The 24,854-nt window shown below is 45.3% G+C and overlaps 1 protein-coding gene across 4 annotated transcripts in view; it reads left to right on the forward strand.

Annotated features, from left to right (window-relative positions):
• The first annotated feature begins 1,325 nt into the window (after window positions 1–1,325).
• The window catches only part of MPND (MPN domain containing), a 107,679-nt gene continuing 84,150 nt past the window's right edge, over window positions 1,326–24,854 (forward strand). For 3 of the 4 annotated variants that reach the window (XM_069741344.1, XM_069741361.1, XM_069741369.1), the window contains exons 1-2: window positions 1,326–1,456; window positions 23,469–23,674. In XM_069741344.1, the coding sequence (XP_069597445.1) occupies window positions 23,471–23,674 (204 nt within the window). In that variant the 5' untranslated portion in view covers window positions 1,326–1,456; window positions 23,469–23,470. Of the gene's footprint in view, window positions 1,520–23,468; window positions 23,675–24,854 lie in introns of all 4 variants that reach the window. The other variant, XM_069741351.1, reaches the window with a different exon arrangement.

Genomic DNA, 24,854 nt, shown 5'->3' on the forward strand with positions numbered 1-24,854 from the left:
TACGTCGATACTGTGCCCGTCGCTGAATCAGAAACGTGGGATTTCCACGTCCTTTATGACATCATCGTCACTGTGCCCGTCGCTGATTGGTCGAGGCCTGGTGGCCTCGACCAATCAGCGACGGGCACAGTGACGATGATGTCATAATGATGTCATAAAGGACGTGGAAATCCCACGTTTCTGATTCAGCGACGGGCACAGTATCGACGTAGATGTCATAATGGTTTCCATGGCGACGATGATGTCATAAAGGTTGCCTCGACCAATCAGCGACGGGCACAGTCTGCCGCGAATTCTGGAATCATCATTGTCCATATACTACGGGGACATGCATATTCTAGAATACCCGATGCGTTAGAATTGGGCCGCCATCTAGTATATATATAATTGTCTAAGGGTTTTTCTGTCTGTCCTGGAAATCCCGCGTCTCTGATCAGTGACGGGTACAGCATGGCGACGATGATGTCATAAAGGTTGCCTCGACCAATCAGCGACGGGCACAGCATGGCGACGATGATGTCATAAAGGTTGCCTTGACCAATCAGCGACAGGCACAGTCTGCCGTGAATTCGCCTCGACCAATCAGCGATGGACACAGCATGGTGACGATGATGTCATAAAGGTTGCCTCGACCAATCAGCGACGGGCACAGTCTGCCATGAATTTTGGAATCATCATGTTGTAAATCTTTTGTGACAGGCATATCGGGAGGTGTAATCTTCAACTTTTATAGATAACAACTACAGGAATGCCTGTCAGGTGATGGCAATGATGGGGTGCTACGCCAGATGACCTGGCCTCCACAGTCACCAGACCTGAACCCAATCGAGATGGTTTGGGGTGAGCTGTGCCGCAGAGTGAAGGCAAAAGGGCCAACAAGTGCTAAGCATCTCTGGGAACTCATTCAAGATTGTTGGAAGACTATTCCCGATGACTTGAAGCTCATCAAGAGAATGCCAAGAGTGTACAAAGCAGTCATCAAAGCAAAAGGTGGCTACTTTGAAGAACCTAGAATATAAGGCATAATTTCAGTTTTCACACTTTTTTGTTAAGTATATAATTCCACATGTGTTAATTCACAGTTTTGATGCCTTCAGTGTGAATGTACAATTTTCATAGTCCTGAAAATACAGAAAATCTTTAAATGAGAAGGTGTGTCCAAACTTTTGGTGTGTACTGTGTGGACTGCAGGGAGGACCTACCAGGAGCCCATACAGTGGAGGTCCTTCACTACTGTACTGCCCAGACCGTATGGACTGCAGGGAAAACCCACCACCAGGTAACGCAGCCCAGAGTCGGACTCTTCCAGCACACGTGACTGGTCACATGACTATGACATCATGAAAGGTCCTTTAGCACCTCGGATTTAGGATCGTGACAGAAAGGAGATATCGCCGTCATTATTATCTGCCAGACAGCACGGAGCTCCTGCAGGCGGGGCCGCACTAGGACGCTGGTAATTCTGCCTCTATAGGATCGGGCTTCATTGCAGGTCATGAAATAAACCCTGTGGCTGCGGGTGTGTATTCTGGGGAGGACACTGGTTGTTGGGGGCTCGGCAGCTCTTGGGGTCGGGATGGAGGATTTTACCGATAGAGAAGCCTGTAGTCTGTACAACAAGCCATAGCAATGCTTCCCATCTGCAGGAACAGCGCGGTGGCCGCTTCCCCTGCATTGTTAGCCGTGGTTCTTTGTCCTGAGCAGAATAAAGCAGTTTATTATTATTATAGCGCCACCTGGTCCATGGCGCTGTACATGGGAGGGGCATACATGGTAAAAGGTGAGTATAGTGACCATGAGCAATGCGAGTCACGACCGGCACAGGATTATCGCACGGGCCCTTTTTATTTCTCTAGTTTTCTGTTTATTTGCACTGTTATTGACTATTTTGAAGAGCTCAGTCAGACGACCGTATACATGGGAGCGGGATGGGAAGGCGGCGCACGGACTGGCTGGCGGCTCTCCTGCCCTGAGCTTCATGTATCTATGCGGCTATCAGGCTAAGAAGAGGTCTGTATATTATGTATATATATAATGTCGCAGACAGCCGTATACATGGCATGGGAAGGTGGCGCACGGACTGTCTGGCGGCTCTCCTGCCCTGAGCTTCGTGTGTGTGTATGTATATATATATATACGGCTATCAGGCTAGGGAGAGAAGCCAGCCAGTCCAGGTGCTGCATTCTGACTGCCGCCTGAGGCCGGCGTCACACTCGGCGTAAGACAATACGGTCCGTATATTACGGCCGTAATACGCGGAAAAGTCCCCAAAATAGTGGTCCGTAGCTCCTCTGTAGGCAGGGTGTGTCAGCGTATTTTGCGCATGGCATCCTCCGTATGTAATCCGTATGTCATCCATACTGCGTGTTTTTCTCGCAGGCTTGCAAAACCGACATACGGCTATACAAGGGATCCATGTGTAAAAAACAAACAAACATAAAAACATATATACTGTGTGTGTATATAGATACAATATATATATATATATAATATATATATATATTGTATATATGTCAGTAGACACATATATGTATATATATTATTACTTCATACAGCGCTAGATAGCAAAAGCCGGCAATTGAATTACCGGCTTTAAAGCTATCTCCTTCCTAAACCCGACATGATATGAGACCTGGTTTACATACAGTAAACCATCTCATATCACCTTTTTTTTTTTTTTTTTTGCATATTCCACACTAATAATGTTAGTAGTGTGTATATGCAAAATTTGGCCGTTCTAGCTATTAAATTAAAGGGTCAAATGGCGGAAAAAATTGGCGTGGGTTCCCGCGCAATTTTCTCCGCCAGAGTAGTAAAGCCAGTGACTGAGGGCAGATTTTAATAGCCTGGAGAGGGTCCACGGTTATTGCCCCCCCCCCCGGCTAAAAACACCTGCCCCCAGCCACCCCAGAAAAGACACATCTGTAAGATGCGCCTATTCTGGCACTTGGCCACTCTCTTCCCATTCCCGTGTAGCGGTGGGATATGGGGTAATGAAGGGTTAATGCTACCTTGCTATTGTAAGGTGACATTAAGCCAAATTAATAATGGAGAGGCGTCAATTCTGACACCTATCCATTATTAATCCAATAGTAGTAAAGGGTTAAAAAAAACACAAACACATTATTTAAAAGTATTTTAATGAAATAAAAACAAAGGTTGTTGTAATATTTTATTCTACGCTCAATCCATCTGAAGACCCTCGCTCTGTAACAAAGAAAAAATAATAAAACAACAATATACATACCTTTCGAGGATCTGTAACGTACCACGTTGTAAATCCATCTGAAGAGGTTAAAATATTTTACAGCCAGGAGCTCTGCTAATGCAGCGCTGCTCTGGCTGCAAAACCCCGGGGAATGAAGGTAAAGTAGGTCAATGACCTATATTTACCTTCATTTGCGGTGAGGCACCCTCTGCTGGTTGTTCCTCGAACGTGGGAACTTTCCTAGAAAGCTCCCAGGCTCGAGCTCATATGACGACAACCAGCAGAGGGCGCCTCACCGCAAATGAAGGTAAATATAGGTCAGCGCCGGATGAAATATTAATATATATACATATATGTGTCTCACTGACGCCCGGGTGGCGAGCATTTATATTGGTATATGGTCTCCATCCTGGTATATGCTGCTCCATCCTGCGTCCCCATCCTGTCATGTGCTGCACCCATCCTGCGTCCCCATCCTGTCATGTGCTGCTCCATCCTGCGTCCCCATCCTGTCATGTGCTGCACCCATCCTGCGTCCCCATCCTGTCATGTGCTGCACCCATCCTGCGTCCCCATCCTGTCATGTGCTGCACCCATCCTGCGTCCCCATCCTGTCATGTGCTGCACCCATCCTGCGTCCCCATCCTGTCATGTGCTGCACCCATCCTGCGTCCCCATCCTGTCATGTGCTGCACCCATCCTGCGTCCCCATCCTGGTATGTGCTGCACCCATCCTGCGTCCCCATCCTGTCATGTGCTGCACCCATCCTGCGTCCCCATCTTGTCATGTGCTGCACCCATCCTGCGTCCCCATCCTGTCATGTGCTGCACCCATCCTGCGTCCCCATCCTGTCATGTGCTGCACCCATCCTGCGCCCCCATCCTGTCATGTGCTGCACCCATCCTGCGTCCTCATCCTGCGTCCCCATCCTGTCATGTGCTGCACCCATCCTGCGCCCCCATCCTGTCATATGCTGCACCCATCCTGCGCCCCCATCCTGTCATATGCTGCACCCATCCTGCGTCCCCATCCTGTCATGTGCTGCACCCATCCTGCGCCCCCATCCTGTCATGTGCTGCACCCATCCTGCGTCCTCATCCTGCGTCCCCATCCTGTCATGTGCTGCACCCATCCTGCGCCCCCATCCTGTCATATGCTGCACCCATCCTGCGTCCCCATCCTGTCATGTGCTGCACCCATCCTGCGTCCCCATCTTGCATCCCCATCCTGTCATGTGCTGCACCCATCCTGTCATGTGCTGCACCCATCCTGCGTCCCCATCCTGTCATGTGCTGCACCCATCCTGCGCCCCCATCCTGTCATGTGCTGCACCCATCCTGCGTCCCCATCTTGCATCCCCATCCTGTCATGTGCTGCACCCATCCTGTCATGTGCTGCCCCCATCCTGTCATGTGCTGCACTCATCCTGCGTCCCCATCCTGTCATGTGCTGCACCCATCCTGCATCCCCATGCTGGTATGTGCTGCACCCATCCTGCGTCCCCATCCTGTCATGTGCTGCACCCATCCTGCGTCCCCATCCTGTCATGTGCTGCACCCATCCTGCGCCCCTATCCTGTCATGTGCTGCACCCATCCTGCGTCCCCATCCTGTCATGTGCTGCACCCATCCTGTGTCCCCATCCTGGTATGTGCTGCACCCATCCTGTGTCCCCATCCTGCGTCCCCATCCTTTCATGTGCTGCACCCATCCTGCGTCCCCATCCTGTCATGTGCTGCACCCATCCGGGGGCTTGAGCAGGTGGGGACACCGGCGCGCTGTGGGGGTCAGGTGCCGGTATCGCCGCCAGCTCAGGCCCCCCAGCACTTACTATATTCACCTGTCCTCCGTTCCACCGCTGGGCGCCGCCATCTTCCCGGTCTCCTGGCTGTGACTGGTCAGTCAGAGGGCGGCGCCGGCGCGCATTAAGCGCGTCATCGCGCCCTCTGAACTGAAGGTCACAGGCCGAAGACTGGGAAGATGGCGGCGCTCAGCGATGGAACGCAGGACAGGTGAATATGGCCGATACTCACCCTCCTGGCGGTCCCTGCTTATCTGTTGGAGATCGCGGTGTGCGTTCAGTGTGAACGCATACCGCGATCTCCCGGGAGCGTCACTCTGTGAGGCCCAGACTGCGCCTGCGCAGTCTATAAAGGCTTCGGACAGAGTGACGCTCCCAGCGTTATATTATAGATACCTATTCTATGTGTACACATTTATTCTACCTATTCTAATGTCAGCTGTCAGTGTGATTTTATTGTACACCGCACTGAATTGCCGGCTTTTCTCTCTAACACCGCTGCGTATTTCTCGCAAGTCACACTGCTGGTCCGTGTGTAATCCGTATTTTTCTGGCTTCCATAGACTTTCCTTGGCGTTTTTTTTTTGTGCAATACGGTGACAAACGCAGCATGCTGCGATTTTCTACGGGCATAGAGAATAATTGGGACGTTTGTTAGGCGTGTTTTACGGACGTATTTTATGCGCCCTTACGTCCGTAAAACTCGCTAGTGTGACGCCGGCCTGAGTCTGTATAATATATATAATGTCACATGTGTATTCCTGCTCCCTCGTGCAGTGATTTTATGTGCTTCTGATGTTTTTGTCAAATTTTAGCCGAACCTCTGTCTTTTTTGCGTTAATTCGCAAAATCGGTTTAAGACATTTTCTTATTTCGGAGCAATATTCATGAACCGCGCTTGCAGCTTTGAAGAATTTGGCACATAAAACATCAATGAACACTACAAGGCAAAAAATGAAAGTGACAAAATTAAAGTAAAAACTGATATGATGAATCGAGTACATTTTAATTTTTACTTTAACCCCTTTATCCCCCCAAGTTGGTTTGCACATTAAAGAGAAGCTGTCAGCAGGATTGTGCACAGTAACCCACACAGTGTCAGGTCAGCGCCGTTATACTGATTACACTGATAGCAAAATGGCGCGGAGCCTGTGTAGTAGCATCTATCGGATCACATTCAGCCGGCGCTGTAGCGTGATGGCATGTGTAACGTCCATTTCTTTACTTTATTTGTTGATATTTTACAAACTACACTCTCCAATTAATCTATTCATCTAGGGCTGCAGTGATCATATTGACACCACAGGTGGGTCACAGAATTTTATACCATTGAGTAGTGAAGAAAGAATAAATGACATTTTCACCACTAAAATGTTGTTTTAGCCCCAAGTTTTTAATTTTTCTAAGGGCTAATAGGATTTTTTTTTTACAACAAACTGAGGTCAATTTTTTTTTTCTTGAGTGCGCCAATACCCTACATATAATCGGCACAGTGCAAAGCTCAGAAGGCAAGGAGCGCCAGATTTTACTGTTATGGTTTGCAGGTGCTGTGACCCCCCCTTCCCCCCCAGTAGAGCCCATGAGGTCCCAGAACAGCAGAAACCCCCATAAGTGACCCCATTTTACAAACTACAGCTCTCAATGGATTGATCTAGGGGTGCAGTGATCACACTGACACCACAGGTGTGTCACAGAATTTTATACCATTGGGCAGTGAAAAAAAATAACTGCGTTTTTACCACCAAAATTTCGTTTTAGCCCCAGATTTTATGTTTTCACACAAGTGGGTAAAAATGGCACCAAAATTTGTCCCACATTTTCTTCTGAATGTAGAACTACCCCGCATGTGACTGTACAGTACAACTTAGCCATACGGAAACACTCGGGAGGAACAGAGCGCCATTTGCCTCCTGGAGCGCAGATTTTCCTAGAATAGTTTGCATACTCCATATACAGAGCTACTAATTACTAGAAGACCAGAATCCCCCCCTCAAGTGACTCAATTTTGGAAATTATACACCTGTCAGAGTTTATCTACAGTTATAGAGATGATTTTGACTCGGATGTTTTTGTTAAGTGAAAATTGCAAACTGCCGTTGTAGTGACCAGTACGTTGTAGTGGCCAGTACGTTATGCCCAGCCCGTGCTTCTGGAGACACGCACCTGTAAGTTAGGCGGGCTCTCATCGCTTCTGAAACACCAAATATGTGGACGCAGTATGTGGTTTAGGCACACTGGGGCATTTAGATTTGAGAGCAGAGAATTTGCTGAATTTCTTTTGGGGTGTGAGGAGCCATTTCACTTTTCCAGAGCCTTTGTACTACCAGTGACGTTGAAGCCCCCTATATTTCCGTTAACATTACAGTGATCAATATGCGGCTCCGCCTCTCATAGGGGTGGAGCCGCATATTCATTACTGTAATAAGCGGCACCACGTGACCGCTCATACAGGACAAGCAGCGACGCTGAGAGGATGTAAGCGCCGAGGGAGCTGGGTAAGTATTTTAATGCCAGCGGGGGGGGCGCACAGGGGGTGGGAGGGGGCAGATTACCGGCAACTTTATTTTAAAAACAACAAAAAAAAGACTTCTTTCCAGTGAACGCTGCTGGGAAGAAGGGATGAATACCGGCTTCAGCACCACACGCAGGGGACAGCTCTTAACTCTAGCGCTGTCTCCTGCACAGTCCGTGCGGTCCTCAGTCGGCATACGGCTGCCGCACGTGTGCCACACTGATGTTCAACGTAAGCACACGGACACAGATAATTCCGCTACCGGAATCATCTGGACGTGTGAGACTGGCCTAATGCAGCTGTGCTCCTGCCAGTAAAACCCCAGCAAATGAATGGAGTGTAGGTCAATGACCTGTAGTTACCTTCAGTTGCGGTGATGTGCCCTCTGCTGGATGTCCTCATATGAACTCGAGCGTGGGAAAATATTCTGAAAAGTTCCCAGGCTCGAGATCATATTAGGACACCGGCCGTACTGTGATCTTTGGGAGGCAGAATGAAAACAAAAAAAAAAATCTACAACAGTTGAAAAATTGGTTACATTTTTTTTTTTTAAATTTATTTTTTTAACGCCGTTCCTCATGCGGCATAAGTGATTAGGTGACTTTCTTCTTCTGGTCAGTGTCAGATGTATATAGGTTTTTAAGTTTGACAGCTGTCACACAATAAAAAGCAGTTTTTGCATCACCATATTTTTAGAGCTATAATTTTTCCATTTTTCAGCCCACAGAGTCATGTGAGTTAACGTTTTTATTGGTACCATTTTCAGAGAAATTACACTTTTTGATCGCTCTCTATTTGGATTTTTGAGAGGCAGAATGAACGAACAGAAATTCAGGATTTTTTTTTTTTTTTTAAATGTTTCGCTTGTGGTAAAATTGGTAAGGCAGCTTTATTCTTTGGGTCAGTACAATAACGGTGATACTCCATTTATATTGATTTTTGATTTTGCTCTTTTAACCCCTTACTGACATCGGACGGTATAGTACGTCCGATGTCGGCTCCCCTGCTTTGATGCAAGGCTCCGGCGGTGAGCCCGCATCAAAGCCGGGACATGTCAGCTGTTTTGAACAGTTGACATGTGCCCGCAATAGCGACGGGTGAAATCGCGATTCACCCGCCGCTATTAACTAGTTAAATGCCGCTGTCCAACGCAGACAGCGGCATTTAACCACCGCATCCGGCCAGGCGGCCGGAAATGATGTCATCGCCGACCCCCATCACATGATCGGGGGTCGGCAATGCTTCTCCATTGTAACCATAGAGGTCCTTGAGACCTCTATGGTTACTGATCGCCGGTAGCTGTGAGCGCCATCCTGTGGTCGGCGCTCACAGCACACCTGATTTTCTACTACATAGCAGCGAACAGCAGATCGCTGCTATGTAGCAGAGCCGATCGTGCTGTGCCTGCTTCTAGCCTCCCATAGAGGCTATTGAAGCATGGCAAAAGTAAAAAAAAAAAATCGAAATAAATCAATAAAAAAAAATAAAATCTACACATTTGGTATCGCCATGTTCAGAATCGCCCGATCTATCAATTAAAAAAAAGCATTAACCTGATCGCTAAACGGCGTAACGAGAAAAAAATCGAAACGCCAGAATTACGTTTTTTTGGTCGCCGCGACATTGCATTAAAATGCAATAACAGGCGATCAAAAGCACGTATCTGCACCGAATTGGAATCAATAAAAACGCCAGCTCGGCACGCAAAAAATAAGCCCTCAACCGACCCCAGATCATGAAAAATGGAGACGCTACGAGTATCGGAAAATGGCGCATTTTTTTTTTTTTTTTTTTTTAAAGCAAAGTTTGGAATTTTTTTTCACCACTTAGGTAAAAAAATAACCTAGTCATGTTAAGTGTCTATGAACTCGTACTGACCTGGAGAATCATAATGGCAGGTCAGTTTTAGCATTTAGTGAACCTAGCAAAAAAGCCAAGCAAAAAACAAGTGTGGGATTGCACTTTTTTTGCACTTTCACCGCACTTGGAATTTTTTTCCCGTTTTCTAGTACACAACATGGTAAAACCAATGATGTCGTTCAAAAGTACAACTCGTCCCGCAAAAAATAAGCCCTCACATGGCCAAATTGACGGAAAAATAAAAAAGTTATGGCTCTGGGAAGGAGGGGAGTGAAAAACGAACACGGAAAAACGAAAAATCCCAAGGTCATGAAGGGGTTAAACAATAAAAACCTACCGTAATTTTGCATCGCTTTGTTTTGAGAGCTATAACTTTTTTTATGGAGCTGTATAACGGCTTGTTTTTTTTTTGGGACAGTAACCTGTTTATTTATATTTGTCTTTTTGATCGCATTTTATTCCACTTTTTGTTTGTCAGTGTGATGATATAGCATTGTTTTTGCCTTGTTGTTTATTTTTTCACTAAACTGGTTAACTAATGAGACAGTTTTATAGGTCAAGTCGTTCCAGACACGGTGATACCAAATATGTGAACTTTTATATTTTTTTCATGAAAATATTTTATTCATGGGTACAATATAAAATATAAATATAAAAGTTGACCAGCGATTTCTCATTTTTACAACACCATTTCCATTTTTTTTTAGGGACCACATCACATTTGAAGTTACTTTGAGGGGTCTATATGATAGAAAATAGCCAAAAGTGACACCATTCCAAAAACTGCACCCCTCAAGTTGCTCAAATCACATTCAAGAAGTTTATTAACCCTTCTGGTGCTTCACAGGAATTTTTGGAATGTTAAAAAATTAACATTTTAGCTTTTTTTCACAAAAAAATTACTTCAGATCCAATTTTTTTTTTCCCAAGGGTATCAGGAGAAATTGGACCACAAAAGTTGTGCAATTTGTCCTGAGTACGCCGATACCTCATATGTGGGGGTAAACCACTGTTTGGGCGCATGGCAGAGCTCGGAAGGGAAGGAGCGCCGTTTTACTTTTCAATGCAAAATTGGCTGAAATTGAGGTCGCCATGTTGCATTTGCAGAGCCTCTGATGTGCCTAAACAGTAGAAACCTCCCACAAGTGACACCATTTTGGAAACTACACCCCCCAAGGAACTTATCTAGATGTGTGGTGAGAACTTTGATGCTATGTGCACACGTAGATGGAACCTCTGCGGATTTTTCCTCACCTGTCTTTAGAAATCTGCAGGTAAAAAGCACTGCGTTTCCGCTCGTTTTTTTCCATAGGTTTACATGGTACTGTAAACTCATGGAAAACAGCTGCGAATCCGCAGCAAAATCCGCAACGTGTGCACATACCCTGAACCTCCAGGTGTTTCACTAAAGTTTATAGCGCCTGGGCTTGAAAATAAAAAAAAAATCATGTTTTTTCCACAAACGTGATCATTTAGTCTCCAATTTTTATTTTCCCAAGGGTAACAGTAGAGATTGGACCCCAAAAGTTGTTGTCCAATTTGTCCTGAGTACACTGATACCCCATATGTGTGAGAAAGCTACTGTATGGGCACACGTCAGGGCTTGGAAGGGAAATATTGACTTTTTGGTATGCCAACTTAGATGGAATGGTCTGCAGGCGTTTGCAGAGCCCCTGATATACCTAAACAGTAGAAACCCCCACACAAGTGACCCCATTTTGGAAACTAGACCCCCCAAGAAACTTATCTAGATGTGTGGTGTGCACTTTGAACTCCCAAGTGCTTCACAGACGTTTATAACGTAGAGCCGTAAAAAAATAAGAAATCATAATAAATTTTGTGGGAAAAATATATATTTTCTCCCCAAATTTTTTTTCCCCAAGGGTAACAGAAGAAATTGAACGCTAATAGTTATTGTGCAATTTGTTCTGAGTACGCTGATACCCCATATGTGGGGGTAAACCACTGTTTTGGCGCACGGCAGAGCTCAGAAGGGAAGGAGCGCCAGATTTTACGGTTATGGTTTGCAGGTGCCATGACCCACTGGGAGAGCCCATGAAGTCCCATAAAAGCAGAATCACCCATAAGTGACCCCATTTTATGAATTACACCTCTCAATTAATTCATCTAGGGGTGCAGTGATCATATTGACACCATGGGTGTGTCTCAGAATTTTATACCATTGGGCAGCCATGCGGAGAGACTCGGGAGGAATGGAGCGCTCTTTGCCTATTCAAGTGAATGGTTCTGTGCACATGTCAGTGTGTTTCCACGGACCGTGTCCATGGGCAAAATACATTGACATGTCCGTTTTTTTAATGTCCGCGCGGGCCACAAAATATCCAGCACACATGCATGCACATAACACACATGGATGGGGGCACGGGGAAGAAGCGTTACAGTAAGTGCTGTTCCCCGGCGCCGGGTGCTGAAAACGGCTCTTATCATTCTCCCCTGCTTGTGCCGATCGCCGGCAGAGTAGGAAAGAATGATGAGAGCCGTGTTCAGCACCCGGGGAACAGCGCTTACTGTAACGCTTCTTCCCTGGCGCCCGTCTTTGTGGTACTGATGCGGCACATGCATGCCACACTTGTGCCGCAAGTATTAGGCTGGTGTCACACACAACGTAAAAAAAATACGGTCTGTTTTTACAGACCAAATATGCAGAAATGTTCCCTGAACAGTGATCCGTATGTCATCCGTAGGCAAGGTGTGGCTGCATATTTTGCGCATGTAAATCTCTGTATGTAATCCGTATGGCATCCGTACTGCGTTTTTTTTCTCACAACCAGGCAAAATGGACATAGAATGGATCCATGGGCTCAAATATTCGTGAAAACATTATATATATATATATATATATATATATATATGTATGTATGTATGTATGAACAGGTAATTCAGAACCACAATGGACCTTGAAGTTCAGAGCACACAAAGTGACCTGACAATTACCAAAAACATAGGACGAGCTCTGAGACGTGGGAACTCTGCTGACCGCAATCCCTAATCCTATCCAACCACACTAGAGGTAGCCATGGAGCGCTCCTGACCAGTCCTATGCGCCTCGAGCACAGCCTGAGAAACTAGCTAGCCCTAAGAAAGAAAAATAAGCCTAGCTTGCCTCAGAGAAATACCCCAAAGGAAAAGGCAGCCCCCCACATATAATGACTGTGAGTAGAGATGAAAATACAAACGCAGAGATGAAATAGATTTAGCAAAGTGAGGCCCAACTTACTGAACAGACCGAAGATAGGAAAGATTGCTTTGCGGTCAACACAAAACCCTACAAACAACCACGCAGAGGGGGCAAAAAGACCCTCCACACCGACTAACGGTACGGAGGTGCTCCCTCTGCGTCCCAGAGCTTCCAGCAAGCAAGAAAAACCAATATAGCAAGCTGGACAGAAAAAATAGCAAACAAAAATAACACAAGCAAAACTTAGCTTATGCAGGAAGACAGGCCACAGGAACGATCCAGGAGAAAGCAAGACCAATACTAGAACATTGACTGGAGGCCAGGATCAAAGCACTAGGTGGAGTTAAATAGAGCACCACCTAACGACTTAACCTCATCACCTGAGGAAGGAAACTCAGAAGCCGCAGTACCACTCTCATCCACCAGAGGAAGCTCATAGACAGAACCAGCCGAAGTACCACTCACGACCACAGGAGGGAGCTTGGCCACAGAATTCACAACATATATATATATATATATATATATATATATATATATATATATATATATATAATTTTGCAAGCTGGCGAGAAAATCTCACTGTACGGATCTCACAGCAGAGGGCGCATCACCGCGAATGAAGGTAACTACAGGTCGTTGACCTAGTTCCCATTCATTCGCTGGGGTTTTACAGCCACGAGCAGCGCTGCATTAGCAGAGCTCCTGGCTGTAAAAAAAAATTAACCCCTTTAGATGGATTTACAACGTGGGACGTTACAGATCTACGGAAGGTATGTATATTGTTGGTTTATTATTTTTTCTTTGTCACAGAGCGAGGGTCTTCAGCCAGTGGATTGAGCGTACAATAAAATATTACAACAAACGGTGTGTTTATTTCATTAAAAGACTTTTTAATAATGTGTGGGTTTTTTTTTAACTCTTTCATACAATTGGATTAATAATGGATAGGTGTCAGAATTGACGCCTCTCCATTATTAATCTGGCTTAATGTCACCTTACAATAGCAAGGTGGCATTAACCCTTCATTACCCCATATCCCACCGCTACACGAGAATGGGAAGAGAGTGGCCAAGTGCCAGAATAGGTGCATCTTCCAGATGTGCCTTTTCTGGGGTGGCTGGGTGCAGATGTTTTTAGCCAGGGGGGGCCAATAACCGTGGACCCTCTCCAGGCTATTAATATCTGCCCTCAGTCACTGGCTTTACTACTCTGGCGGAGAAAAATGCGCGGGAGCCCACGCCAATTTTTTCCACCATTTAACCCTTTAATTTAATAGAACGGCCAAATTTTGCACATACACACTACTAACATTAGTAGTGTGGAATATGCAAAAATAAGGGGGATATGACCTATTCTATGTGTACATATTTATTCCACCTATTCTATTGTAAGCTGTCAGTGTGATTTTACTGTACACCGCACTGAATTGCCGGCTTTTCTCGCTAACACCGCTGTGTATTTCTCGCAAGTCACACTGCTGGTCCGTGTGTAATCCGTATTTTTCGGGCCCCCATAGACTTGCATTGGCTTTTTTTTTTTTTTTGCGCAATACGGTGACAAACGCAGCATGCTGCGATTTTCTACGGCCGTAGAAAGCCGTAAAATACGGCAGATAGGAGATGGGGCATAGAGAATAATTGGGCCGTGTGGAATGCGTGTTTTACGGACGTATTTAATGCGCTCATACGTCCGTAAAACTCGCTAGTGTGACGCCGGCCTTACCGGACCGGGCTGTAACGCACTCCGGTTACGCAGCTGTGTGACCAACTTTTTACTATTGATGCTGCGTATGCAGCATCAATAGTAAAACGATCTAATGTTAAAAAAAAAAAAAGTTATTCTCACCCTCCACCGTCCTGTCCTTGCCACTGCAAGCGGCAGGTTCCGCTTCCAAAGATGCTATGGGAGAAGGACCTTCCATGACGTCACGGTCATGTGACCGCGACGTCATCACAGGTCCTGCGCTCATACCAATCCTGGGACCGGAAGCTGCCGGGTGCACCGCACTCAAGCGCCGGAACTACAACGGGCTCTTCGGATGGTGAGTATATGTTTCTTTTTTATTTTGTAACCTGTTACATACGTGCCTGGGCAATATACTACGTAGCTGGGCATTATACTACGTGTCTGTGCTGTATGCTACGTGACTGGGCAATATACTACGTGGACATGCATATTCTAGAATACCCGATGCGTTAGAATCGGGCCACCATCTAATTATATATATATCTATAATATAAGGCTGGGAGCGTCACTCTGTCCGAAGCCTTTATAGACTGCGCAAGTGCCGGCGCAGTCTGGACCCCACAGAGTGACGCTCCCAGAAGATCGCAGTATGCATAAGCACTGAACGCACACCGCGATCTCCAACGGATAGCAGGGACGCGCCAGGAGGGTGAGTATGAGCTATATTCACCTGTCCCGTTCCAGCGCTGCACGCCGCTCCATCTTCCGGGTCCTCTGCCTGTGACTTTCAGAGGGCGCGATGACGTGCTTAATGCGCGCCGCCCTCTGACTGAACAGTCACAGCCAGAGGACCCGGAACACGGAGCGGCACGCAGCGCTGGATCAGGGCCAGGTGAATATAGCAAGTGTCGGGGGCCTGAGCTAGCGGCGATTCCGACACCTGACCCCCACAGCGCGCCGGTGTCCCCGCCTGCTCAGGCCCCCCAGCACTCGGCGCCCAGCGAGGATAGGTGAGTGTGGTATTTTTTTTTTTTTTTATATATCGCAGCAGCATACGGGGCATATAATACTATGGAGCATCTTATGGGGCCATCAACCATAATGGAGCAGTGTATGGGGCATATACTATGGAGCATCTTATGTGGGCCATAAACCTTTATGGAGCAGTGTACGGGGGCATATACTATGGAGCATCTTATGGGGGCCATAAACCTTTATGGAGCAGTGTACGGGGCATATAATATGGAGCGTCTTATGGGGGCTATAAACCTTTATGGAGCAGCGTATGGGGCATATGGATGGGAGCAGCAAATTACAGAACCGTGGCGCAGGATGGGAGCAGCACATGACAGAACGGGGGGCAGGATGGGGGAAGCACATTACAGAATAGGGCAGCACATGACAGAACGGGGGTGCAGGATGGCAGCAGCACATGACAGAACGGGGGTGCAGGATGGAAGCAGCACATGACAGAACGGGGGTGCAGGATGGAAGCAGCACATGACAGAACGGGGGCGCAGGATCGGAGCAGCACATGACAGAATGGGGGTGCAGGATGGGAGCAGCAAATGACAGAATGGAGGCGCAGGATGGGTGCAGCACATGACAGGATGGGGACGCAGGATGGAGCAGCACATGACAGGATGGGGGCGCAGGATGGAGCAGCACATACCAGGATGGAGACCATATACCAATATAAATACTTGCCACCCGGGCATAGAACGGGTTCAATAGCTAGTGTGTGTGTGTATATATGTGTATATATATATATATATATAATTAGAATGTGACCCGATTCTAACGCATCGGGTATTCTAGAATATGCATGTCGACATAGTATATTGCCCAGCCACGTAGTATATTGCACAGCGACGGAGTATACAGCACAGAGCCATGTAGTATACAGACTGAAAATACAAAATAAACATATACTCACCCTCCGTTGAATTCCTGGACCTGTGTGCGGTGCACACGGCAGCTTCCGGTCCCAGGGTTGGTATGGGCGCAGGACCCATGATGACGTCACATGACAGTGACGTCATGGCAGGTCCTTGCCGCATACCATCCTTGCCACCGGAACCTGCTGCTTGCATGGAGTGGTCACCGGAGCGTCGCGAGGAGCGGGAAAGGCGCCGGAATGTGAGTATATGACGATTTTTTATTTTTTTTATTATTATTTTTAACATTAGATCTTTTTTACTATTGCGGCTGCATAGGCAGCATCAATAGTAAAACAGTTGGTCACACAGGGTTAATAGCGTTAATGGAGTGCGTTACACCGCGGCATAATGCGGTCCATTAGCGCTGCCATTAACCCTGTGTGAGCGCTGACTGGAGGGGAGTATGGAGTGGGCACTGACTGCGGGGAGGAAGTAGCGGCCATGTTGCCGCCGGACTGCACCCGTCGCTGATTGGTTGTGGCAATGGTTGTGGGCGTTTTGCCACAACCAATCAGCAACTTGGATTCCATGACAGACAGAGGCCGCGACCAATGAATATCCATGACAGAAAGACAGACGGAAGTGATCCTTAGACAATTATATAGTAGATATATATACATATACATGATCTCAGATACAGATACCATAATCAATAGTAGTCCTGCAGAAACCACCCACAACTACTTGGGATAATACCCTGTGAAGCTTCCAACTAGAAACCAAAAAACTGAAACATATTAATCACAAAGAATGTATAAATTTACAATATAAAATGCGGTGAATTACATTTCAATCCTAAGTATCATGAACACAGCTATTTGAATATACAGTACGGGTGCACCCATAGAAACGTGTGCTGCACCATTGGAATAGGGTGCCAGTGCATGAATAAATATCAAGGCGGTTAAACTCCCCTACATTTACATAGGGAACAACTATCCCTCACTTCAAAAACGGTCAATGACCACATAGTAAAAAACCTTATGTAAAGGGAACAAGTGCTCCAATTATATGCTCTTCCCCACATCCGTATCTATTGGTGCACACGGGTGTGAGCTTTCTGTGAGAGCTGACACCCCGCAGCAATGCCTACAATCGGTGCTAGCACTGATCGCGTGCATTTATCCCCTCTGATGCCGCTGTCAGTAGTGACGACGACATAGAGGAGCATCACCCGTGGAGACCCCCGGCCTCAAGATGGCCGCGGGGTCCTGCAGGGAAAAAGCTTAAACTGAATCCACAAAATCAGGAAGCCCTTACTCAGGTCTGTCATCTATTAGCAGAAATATAGGGGGCTTCCACGTTACTGGTAGCACAAAGGCTCTGGAAAAGCAAAATGGCTCCTCATCCCCCCAAAAGAAATTCAGCAAATTCTCCGCTTCCAAATGCCCCCTCCCTTCTGAGCTCCAGTGTGCCTAAACCACATATTGCGTCCACACGGGCACGGGCTGGGCATAGTGTACTGGTCACTACAACGGCAGTTTGCAATTTTCACTCCACAACATCCACTGCTGCTTGTTTCTGGAAAACATCCATGGCGTCAATATCATCACTGTATCTGTAGATAAATTTCAAGGGTTCTAATTTCCAAAATTGAGTCACTTGAGAGGAATTCTGCTGTTCTATCACAGGGGCTCTGTATATGGAGTCCACAAACTGTTCTAGAAAAATCTGCTCTCCAGGAGGCAAACAGCGCTCCGTCCCTCTGGAGTCTCTCCGTCTGGCTAAGCAGTGCTGTACAGTCACATATGGGGTAGTCCTACATTCAGCAGAAATTGTGGGACACATTTTGGTGCCTTTTTTTTTTTTTTACCAATTTCCAAATATGAAAATGTAAAACTTGGGGCTGACACACAATCTTGGTGGTAAAATGTAAATTATTTTATCTTCACTGCCCAATGGTATAAAATTCTGTGACACATGTGGTGGCAATATGATCACTGCACCCCTAGATGAATTCATTGAGAGGTGTAGTTTGTAATATGGGGTCACTTATGGGGGTTCTGCTGTTCTGGCACCTCAGGGGCTCTACCAATGTAACATGGCATCCTCAAACCAGTGCAGCAAAATCTGCCCTGTAATATGGCGCTACCTCCCTTCTGAGCTTGGCACTGTGCCTCAAAAGTAGTTTTCAACCATACAGTTAGGGCCAGAAATATTTGGACAGTGACACAAGTTTTGTTATTTTAGCTGTTTACAAAAACATGTTCAGAAATACAATTATATATATAATATGGGCTGAAAGTGCACACTCCCAGCTGCAATATGATAGTTTCCACATCCAAATCGGAGAAAGGGTTTAGGAATCATAGCTCTGTAATGCATAGCGTCCTCTTTTTCAAGGGACCAAAAGTAATTGGACAATGGACTCTAAGGGCTGCAATTAACTCTGAAGGCGTCTCCCTCGTTAACCTGTAATCAATGAAGTAGTTAAAAGGTCAGGGGTGGATTCCAGGTGTGTGGTTTTGCATTTGGAAGCTGTTGCTGTGAGCAGACAACATGCGGTCAAAGGAACTCTCAATTGAGGTGAAGCAGAACATCCTGAGGCTGAAAAAAAGAAAAAATCCATCAGAGAGATAGCAGACATGCTTGGAGTAGCAAAATCAACAGTTGGGTACATTCTGAGAAAAAAGGAATTGACTGGTGAGCTTGGGAACTCAAAAAGGCCTGGGCGTCCACGGATGACAACAGTGGTGGATGATCGCCGCATACTTAATTTGGTGAAGAAGAACCCGTTCACAACATCAACTGAAGTCCAGAACACTCTCAGTGAAGTAGGTGTATCTGTCTCTAAGTCAACAGTAAAGAGAAGACTCCATGACAGTAAATACAAAGGGTTCACATCTAGATGCAAACCATTCATCAATAACAAAAATAGACAGGCCAGAGTTAAATTTGCAGAAAAACACCTCAAGAAGCCAGCTCAGTTCTGGAAAAGTATTCTATGGACAGATGAGACAAAGATCAACCTGTACCAGAATGATGGGAAGAAAAAAGTTTGGAGAAGAAAGGGAACGGCACATGATCCAAGGCACACCACATCCTCTGTAAAACATGGTGGAGGCAACGTGATGGCATGGGCATGCATGGCTTTCAATGGCACTGGGTCACTTGTGTTTATTGATGACATAAGAGCAGACAAGAGTAGCCGGATGAATTCTGAAGTGTACCGGGATATACTTTCAGCCCAGATTCAGCCAAATGCTGCAAAGTTGATTGGACGGCGCTTCATAGTACAGATGGACAATGACCCCAAGCATACATCCAAAGCTACCCAGGAGTTCATGAGTGCCAAAAAGTGGAACATTCTGCAATGGCCAAGTCAATCTCCAGATCTAAACCCAATTGAGCATGCATTTCACTTGCTCAAATCCAGACTTAAGACGGAAAGACCCACAAACAAGCAAGACCTGAAGGCTGCGGCTGTAAAGGCCTGGCAAAGCATTAAGAAGGAGGAAACCCAGCATTTGGTGATGTCCATGGGTTCCAGACTTAAGGCAGTGATTGCCTCCAAAGAATTTGCAACAAAATATTGAAAATAAAAATATTTTGTTTGGGTTATGTTTATTTGTCCAATTACTTTTGACCTCCTAAAATGTGGAGTGTTTGTAAAGAAAAGTGTACAATTCCTACATTTTCTATCAGATATTTTTGTTCAACCCTTCAAATTAAACGTTACAATCTGCACTTGAATTCTGTTGTAGAGGTTTCATTTCAAATCCAATGTGGTGGCATGCAGAGCCCAACTCGCGAAAATCGTGTCACTGTCCAAATATTTCTGGCCCTAACTGTATATGGGATATCTGCAAACTCAGGAGAAATTGCACAACAAATTGTATGGAACAATTTCTCCTCTTGCCCTTATGAAAATGTAAAATATGGAGCTCAAAAAGATTTATCTGGGGAAGAATGTGTTATTTTATTTTCACGACTCTATGTTATAAACTTCTGTGAAGCACCTGGGGGTTCTAGGTGCCCAATACTCATCTAGGTACCATCCCTAAGGGGTCTAGTTTCCAAAATGGGGTCACTTGTGGGGGTTTCCACTGTTTAGGCACATCAGGGGCTCTCCAAACGCGATATGCTGTCAGCTAATTATTCCATCAAATTTTACATTCTAAAAGTCAAATGGCGCTCCTTCCCTTCCGAGCTCTGCCGTGCGCCCAACGAGTATATTTCCCCCACATATGGGGTATCGGCGTACACCACAAATTGTAAGTTCCATTTTCTCCTGTTACCCTTGTGAAAGTAAAAAAAAAATTAGGTCTAAAGGAAAATTTGTGAAGGAAAAGTAAATGTTTGTTTTTTTTCTTCCACATTCCAAAAATTCCTGTGAAGCACCTGAAGAGTTAATAAACTTCTTGAATGTGGTATTGAGCACAGTTGGGGTGCAGTTTTTAGATTGGTGTCACTTTTGGGTATTTTCTGCCTCTCAAAGTCACTTCAAATGTGTGATGTGGTCCCTAAAAAAAAAAAAAAAGTTTTGGACATTTTGTTGCAAAAATGATAAATCACTGGTCAACTTTTAAGCCTTCGAACTGCTTAACAAAGAAAAACTTTTAACCCTTCGAACTGCTTAACAAAGAAAAATGATGTTTCAATAATTGTGCTGATGTTAAGTAGACATGTGGGAAATGTTAAGTATTTTGTGCGATATGACGCTCTGATTTAAGGACATAAAAGTTCAAAGTTTGAAAATTGCTAAATTTTCACCAAATTTCATTTTTTTCACAAATAAATGCACGTCCTATCAAAGAAATGTTACCACTCTAATGAAGTACAATATGTCACGAGAAAACAAACTCAGAATTAGTGGGATCCATTGAAATTATGACTTCACATAAAGTGACAGTGGTCAGAATTGTAAAAATTGTCCTGGTCAGGAAGGTGAAAACAGACTTGGGGGTGAAGGGGTTAATATGGGCATACAGGCCTTAGAATGCTGGAGGAAATCCCTCGCTGTGTGCCTTATATCAGATGCTTTGTTGAGAAATCCGCTTTTATCCGATGATGTAGATGAGCTCTTCCAGAATATGGGAAGAACACTGCACGGAAGATAATTCTGCCTCCAATATCCTATGTATCCCCTCCCACTGCATCTTTCTGTCCCTGTGACATCGGGTGTTCATCTGGAATCTTGCGCCTGTGCGTGTCTTCTCCCATTTGCTTCACATTCCTAATGTGCAGGTGCCAGCGAGTCACTGGTGCTTGTGTAGTGCAAGGATTCTGCGTGCAATTGGTGCTCATCAAGGTCTAGGGTGAACAGAGACTGTCATGTCAGGGGAACTTGCAGCAGAATGTCTGTCTTCCTCTAGCTCCTCCCCCCCCCCCCCCATTGAATTGTAATGGCACCAACTGTCATCTCCTATCTCAATTATGGAAAAAACGGTCTTCCCTGAATCCAGATTTTGCCCGTGATTTGTGTGTAAAAGAGCGTTCTAGGAGGAGAAAGAAGCAGATTTCTGAAATACAGTATATTGCAAGGTGGCTTATTTTCATGTGAGCCATGATTTTATGAAATAAAAATTAAAAGAGCAGCTACATTTTAAGGCCTCTTTCACATATCCGTGTCTCCGGTATGTGCGGTGACAGTTTTCACTTGTACCTGAGATTCTGACACACGTAGACCCATTCAAATGAATGGGTCTGTGCACATGTCATCTGTGCACATGTCAGTGTGTTTCCACGGACCGTGTGCGTGTGTGCAAAACACGCTGACATGTCCATTTTCTTACCATCAGTACAGGCCGCAAAACGTCCTGCACACATTGAGTCATCTGTGTGACACACATCGGCACCGGGGAAGAAGCAGTACAGTAAGTGTTTTTTCCCGGCGGCAGGTGCTGAAGATGGCTCTCATCAGTCTCCGCTGCTCTGCCGGCGATCGGCACAAGCAGGAGAGAATGATGAGCGTTATATTAAAGTCAGAACGATAACAGTAGGTGGAGGCTTTTGGGACCATTACACCCATCAACCTACACCTGCTGCCGCTAAGAACAGTGACATGAGGAGCGGATGATGGGGGCGTTCATCGCCCACCGCCTGCGCTATAACTAAATAAATGAATGAAAAACCTGGCGTGGGTTCCCCCTATTTTCTATAACCAGCTTGGCAAAACGCACAGCGGGGGGCTGCAACCCTAAGCTGTCGGCTTCAGCAAGTTTATTTATCAAGAATAGAGGGGTCCCCACACTGTTTTTTTTAATTATTTGCATAAATTTTTGAAAAGAGCGGCGGGGGATCCCCCATTTTTGACAACCAGCCTTGCTAAAGCTCACAGCTGGGGGCTGGCATTCTCATTGATATAGGCCCCCCAGCCTAAAAATAGCAGCCTGCAGCTGTCCAGAAAAGGCACATCTATTAGATGTGACAATTCTGTAGCGGTGGCAAGTGGGCTTCATATTTGTGGGGTTGATATCACCTTTGTATAGTCAGGTGACATCAAGCCCACAGCTTTGTAATGGAGAGGTGTCTACACCTGGTAAATATGGACACAGCCAGAATAAAGCCTTTTATTAGAAATAAAACAAAGCACAGTTTTTCCTTTTTTATTTAAAAATAACCAACACAGTCATACTCCCCTAATGCCCAATACCACTGAAGCCCTCGATCTCCTGTAATAAAAATAAAAAAACAACAATATCCCTCACATGTCTGTCATTCTGTCCCACGCTGTAATCCATGTCTGGGAGCTAAATAGTTTTCAACCTGTATGGTGCCAAGATGCGACCGTCCAGGCTGAGAATCACTGGGGAATGAGCTGCTGAGAGCTCAGCATCATTGAGCAGCAGTGACATCATTGAGGTTCCCAGCCTTGCTGAACTGCGGTGACCTCAGGACACCTGGGAAAATGCCACTGATGAGGTCACCGCAGGTCAAGCTCAGTGTCTTCACAGCAGATCGCCGTGAGAATTTTGTGTGCATCAGGCACCGAAATTCTTGATGGTAACCCTGACCACATGTGCCATTTTGAATAATTTGGTGCATAAAATGTCAATGAATTCCACAAGACAAAGAAACAAAATGACTTGTAAAAATAGCAAATGATGACTCTGGCTCCAAGTGTTTCTATGATGATGGCACTAGATTAGTTTTTGTCCAGGTGAAATCTCACAGCACGTCCCTCTTGCAAGCTGCTGAATATACCAATCAAATGTGTATTTTACAGACAGATATTTTAAAGCAAATCAGTTTCCCCTGTAACATTCCTAAAATATTTTTTTTATTAAAATGGTGACTAGAATACTATTTCTCTTTCTCAGTAATGGAGGAGCAATGTCCTTGGGGTGATGATGTACTTGAAGATGATGATGAGGAGCTGGAAGATCATGAAACCGAGAGCTCTGGAAGAGTGCCTCACTCTGAAAAGGCAAACAACTTTTTGACAAAGAGGGGCATCACCTTGCGGGTACTCTTGAAAGATGGCCTGATCGAGCCAGGCCAAGGGGTCTTATCTATACTCTACTTGGTGAGATCGTTTATAGCTTTACATTTTGCTTAGCTATCAAACTGTTTCAATTTCTTTTAACAAGTATATTAGGAATATGTAAAAATATATCTTGTACCCATTGTTTAAATCAATTTAAAGAGGACATATCACCAAAAATCTAGTTTTATTAAAAATGTAATTACAGTGTGTGTGTTTACTTAATTCCTGGATGCTGTCCATATCAATATCTATCTAAAATACTCATTTTATGTATCAATTTTTTTTAGAGGAAGCTTGCTGTCATCTTGTGGATGGCCGGGTTTTGCACCATGCATTCTCTTACTTTATTGGAAGACTTTCCCCTGCCTGTATGCAGCTTCAGTATCTGTCATTGTCACACTGGTGATCACGGAGTCCCCAGCAGCCATCAGTATAGTACCGTTGTCCCTGCCTGCAGCTTCTGTCTATTACTATCAGACTGGTCTTCGCTCTGGTCAGTGTATTATCGCTCCGATCAGAACCCAGACCAGTGTGATAATGAGAGGTAGTGAAGCTGCAGACTGACAGGCAAAAAATCTATAAAAGTAGCCTCATTGCTCAGAGCAGATAAATCACTTCTAGGGTGAGTTCACACAGGACGTTTTTGCTGCTTTTTTTAATGCTAATTTTCAGCTGCTTTTTATAGTATCAGCAAAGCCTATGAGTTTTCAGAAATCTCATGCACACACATTGGTTTTTTGTGTCATCAGGATTTTGTGCTTTGCTGTGTTTTTTGGACATAGAGCATGTCTCTTTTTCCAGCGTTTTTCACCCATTGACTTGAATCGATGGTGGAAAAACGCAGGTTGACTTTTCTTGCAGCATATTTGCTGCAGAAAAGTCAAGGACAGCCGGATGTAACGTCAAGGACAGCCGGATGTAACGTCAAGGCTGTGCAGTCGGTAAGCCAAACCTCCGACTCCTCCATTTCCATGACACCGACTCCACCAAAATGGGCTCCGACTCCACAGCCCTGATCATAGGTATACATACGATCATACAAAGTAAGCCATAAAAGTAATACAAGTAAAAGTCATTTTTTTTTTTTAAATAAAAAAAGCAGATTAAAAATAGTAAAATTAGATATAAAATTTCAAACCGGAACAAAACTCTTTATAAATACCCGTTTTAGATAAATATTCTTTTGCATTACTTTGCCTTTTTTGTATTGGGATGACAA

The sequence above is a fragment of the Ranitomeya imitator genome, chromosome 1 (genome assembly GCF_032444005.1).
Source record: "Ranitomeya imitator isolate aRanImi1 chromosome 1, aRanImi1.pri, whole genome shotgun sequence".
In the NCBI taxonomy this organism is placed as follows: Eukaryota; Metazoa; Chordata; class Amphibia; order Anura; family Dendrobatidae; genus Ranitomeya; species Ranitomeya imitator.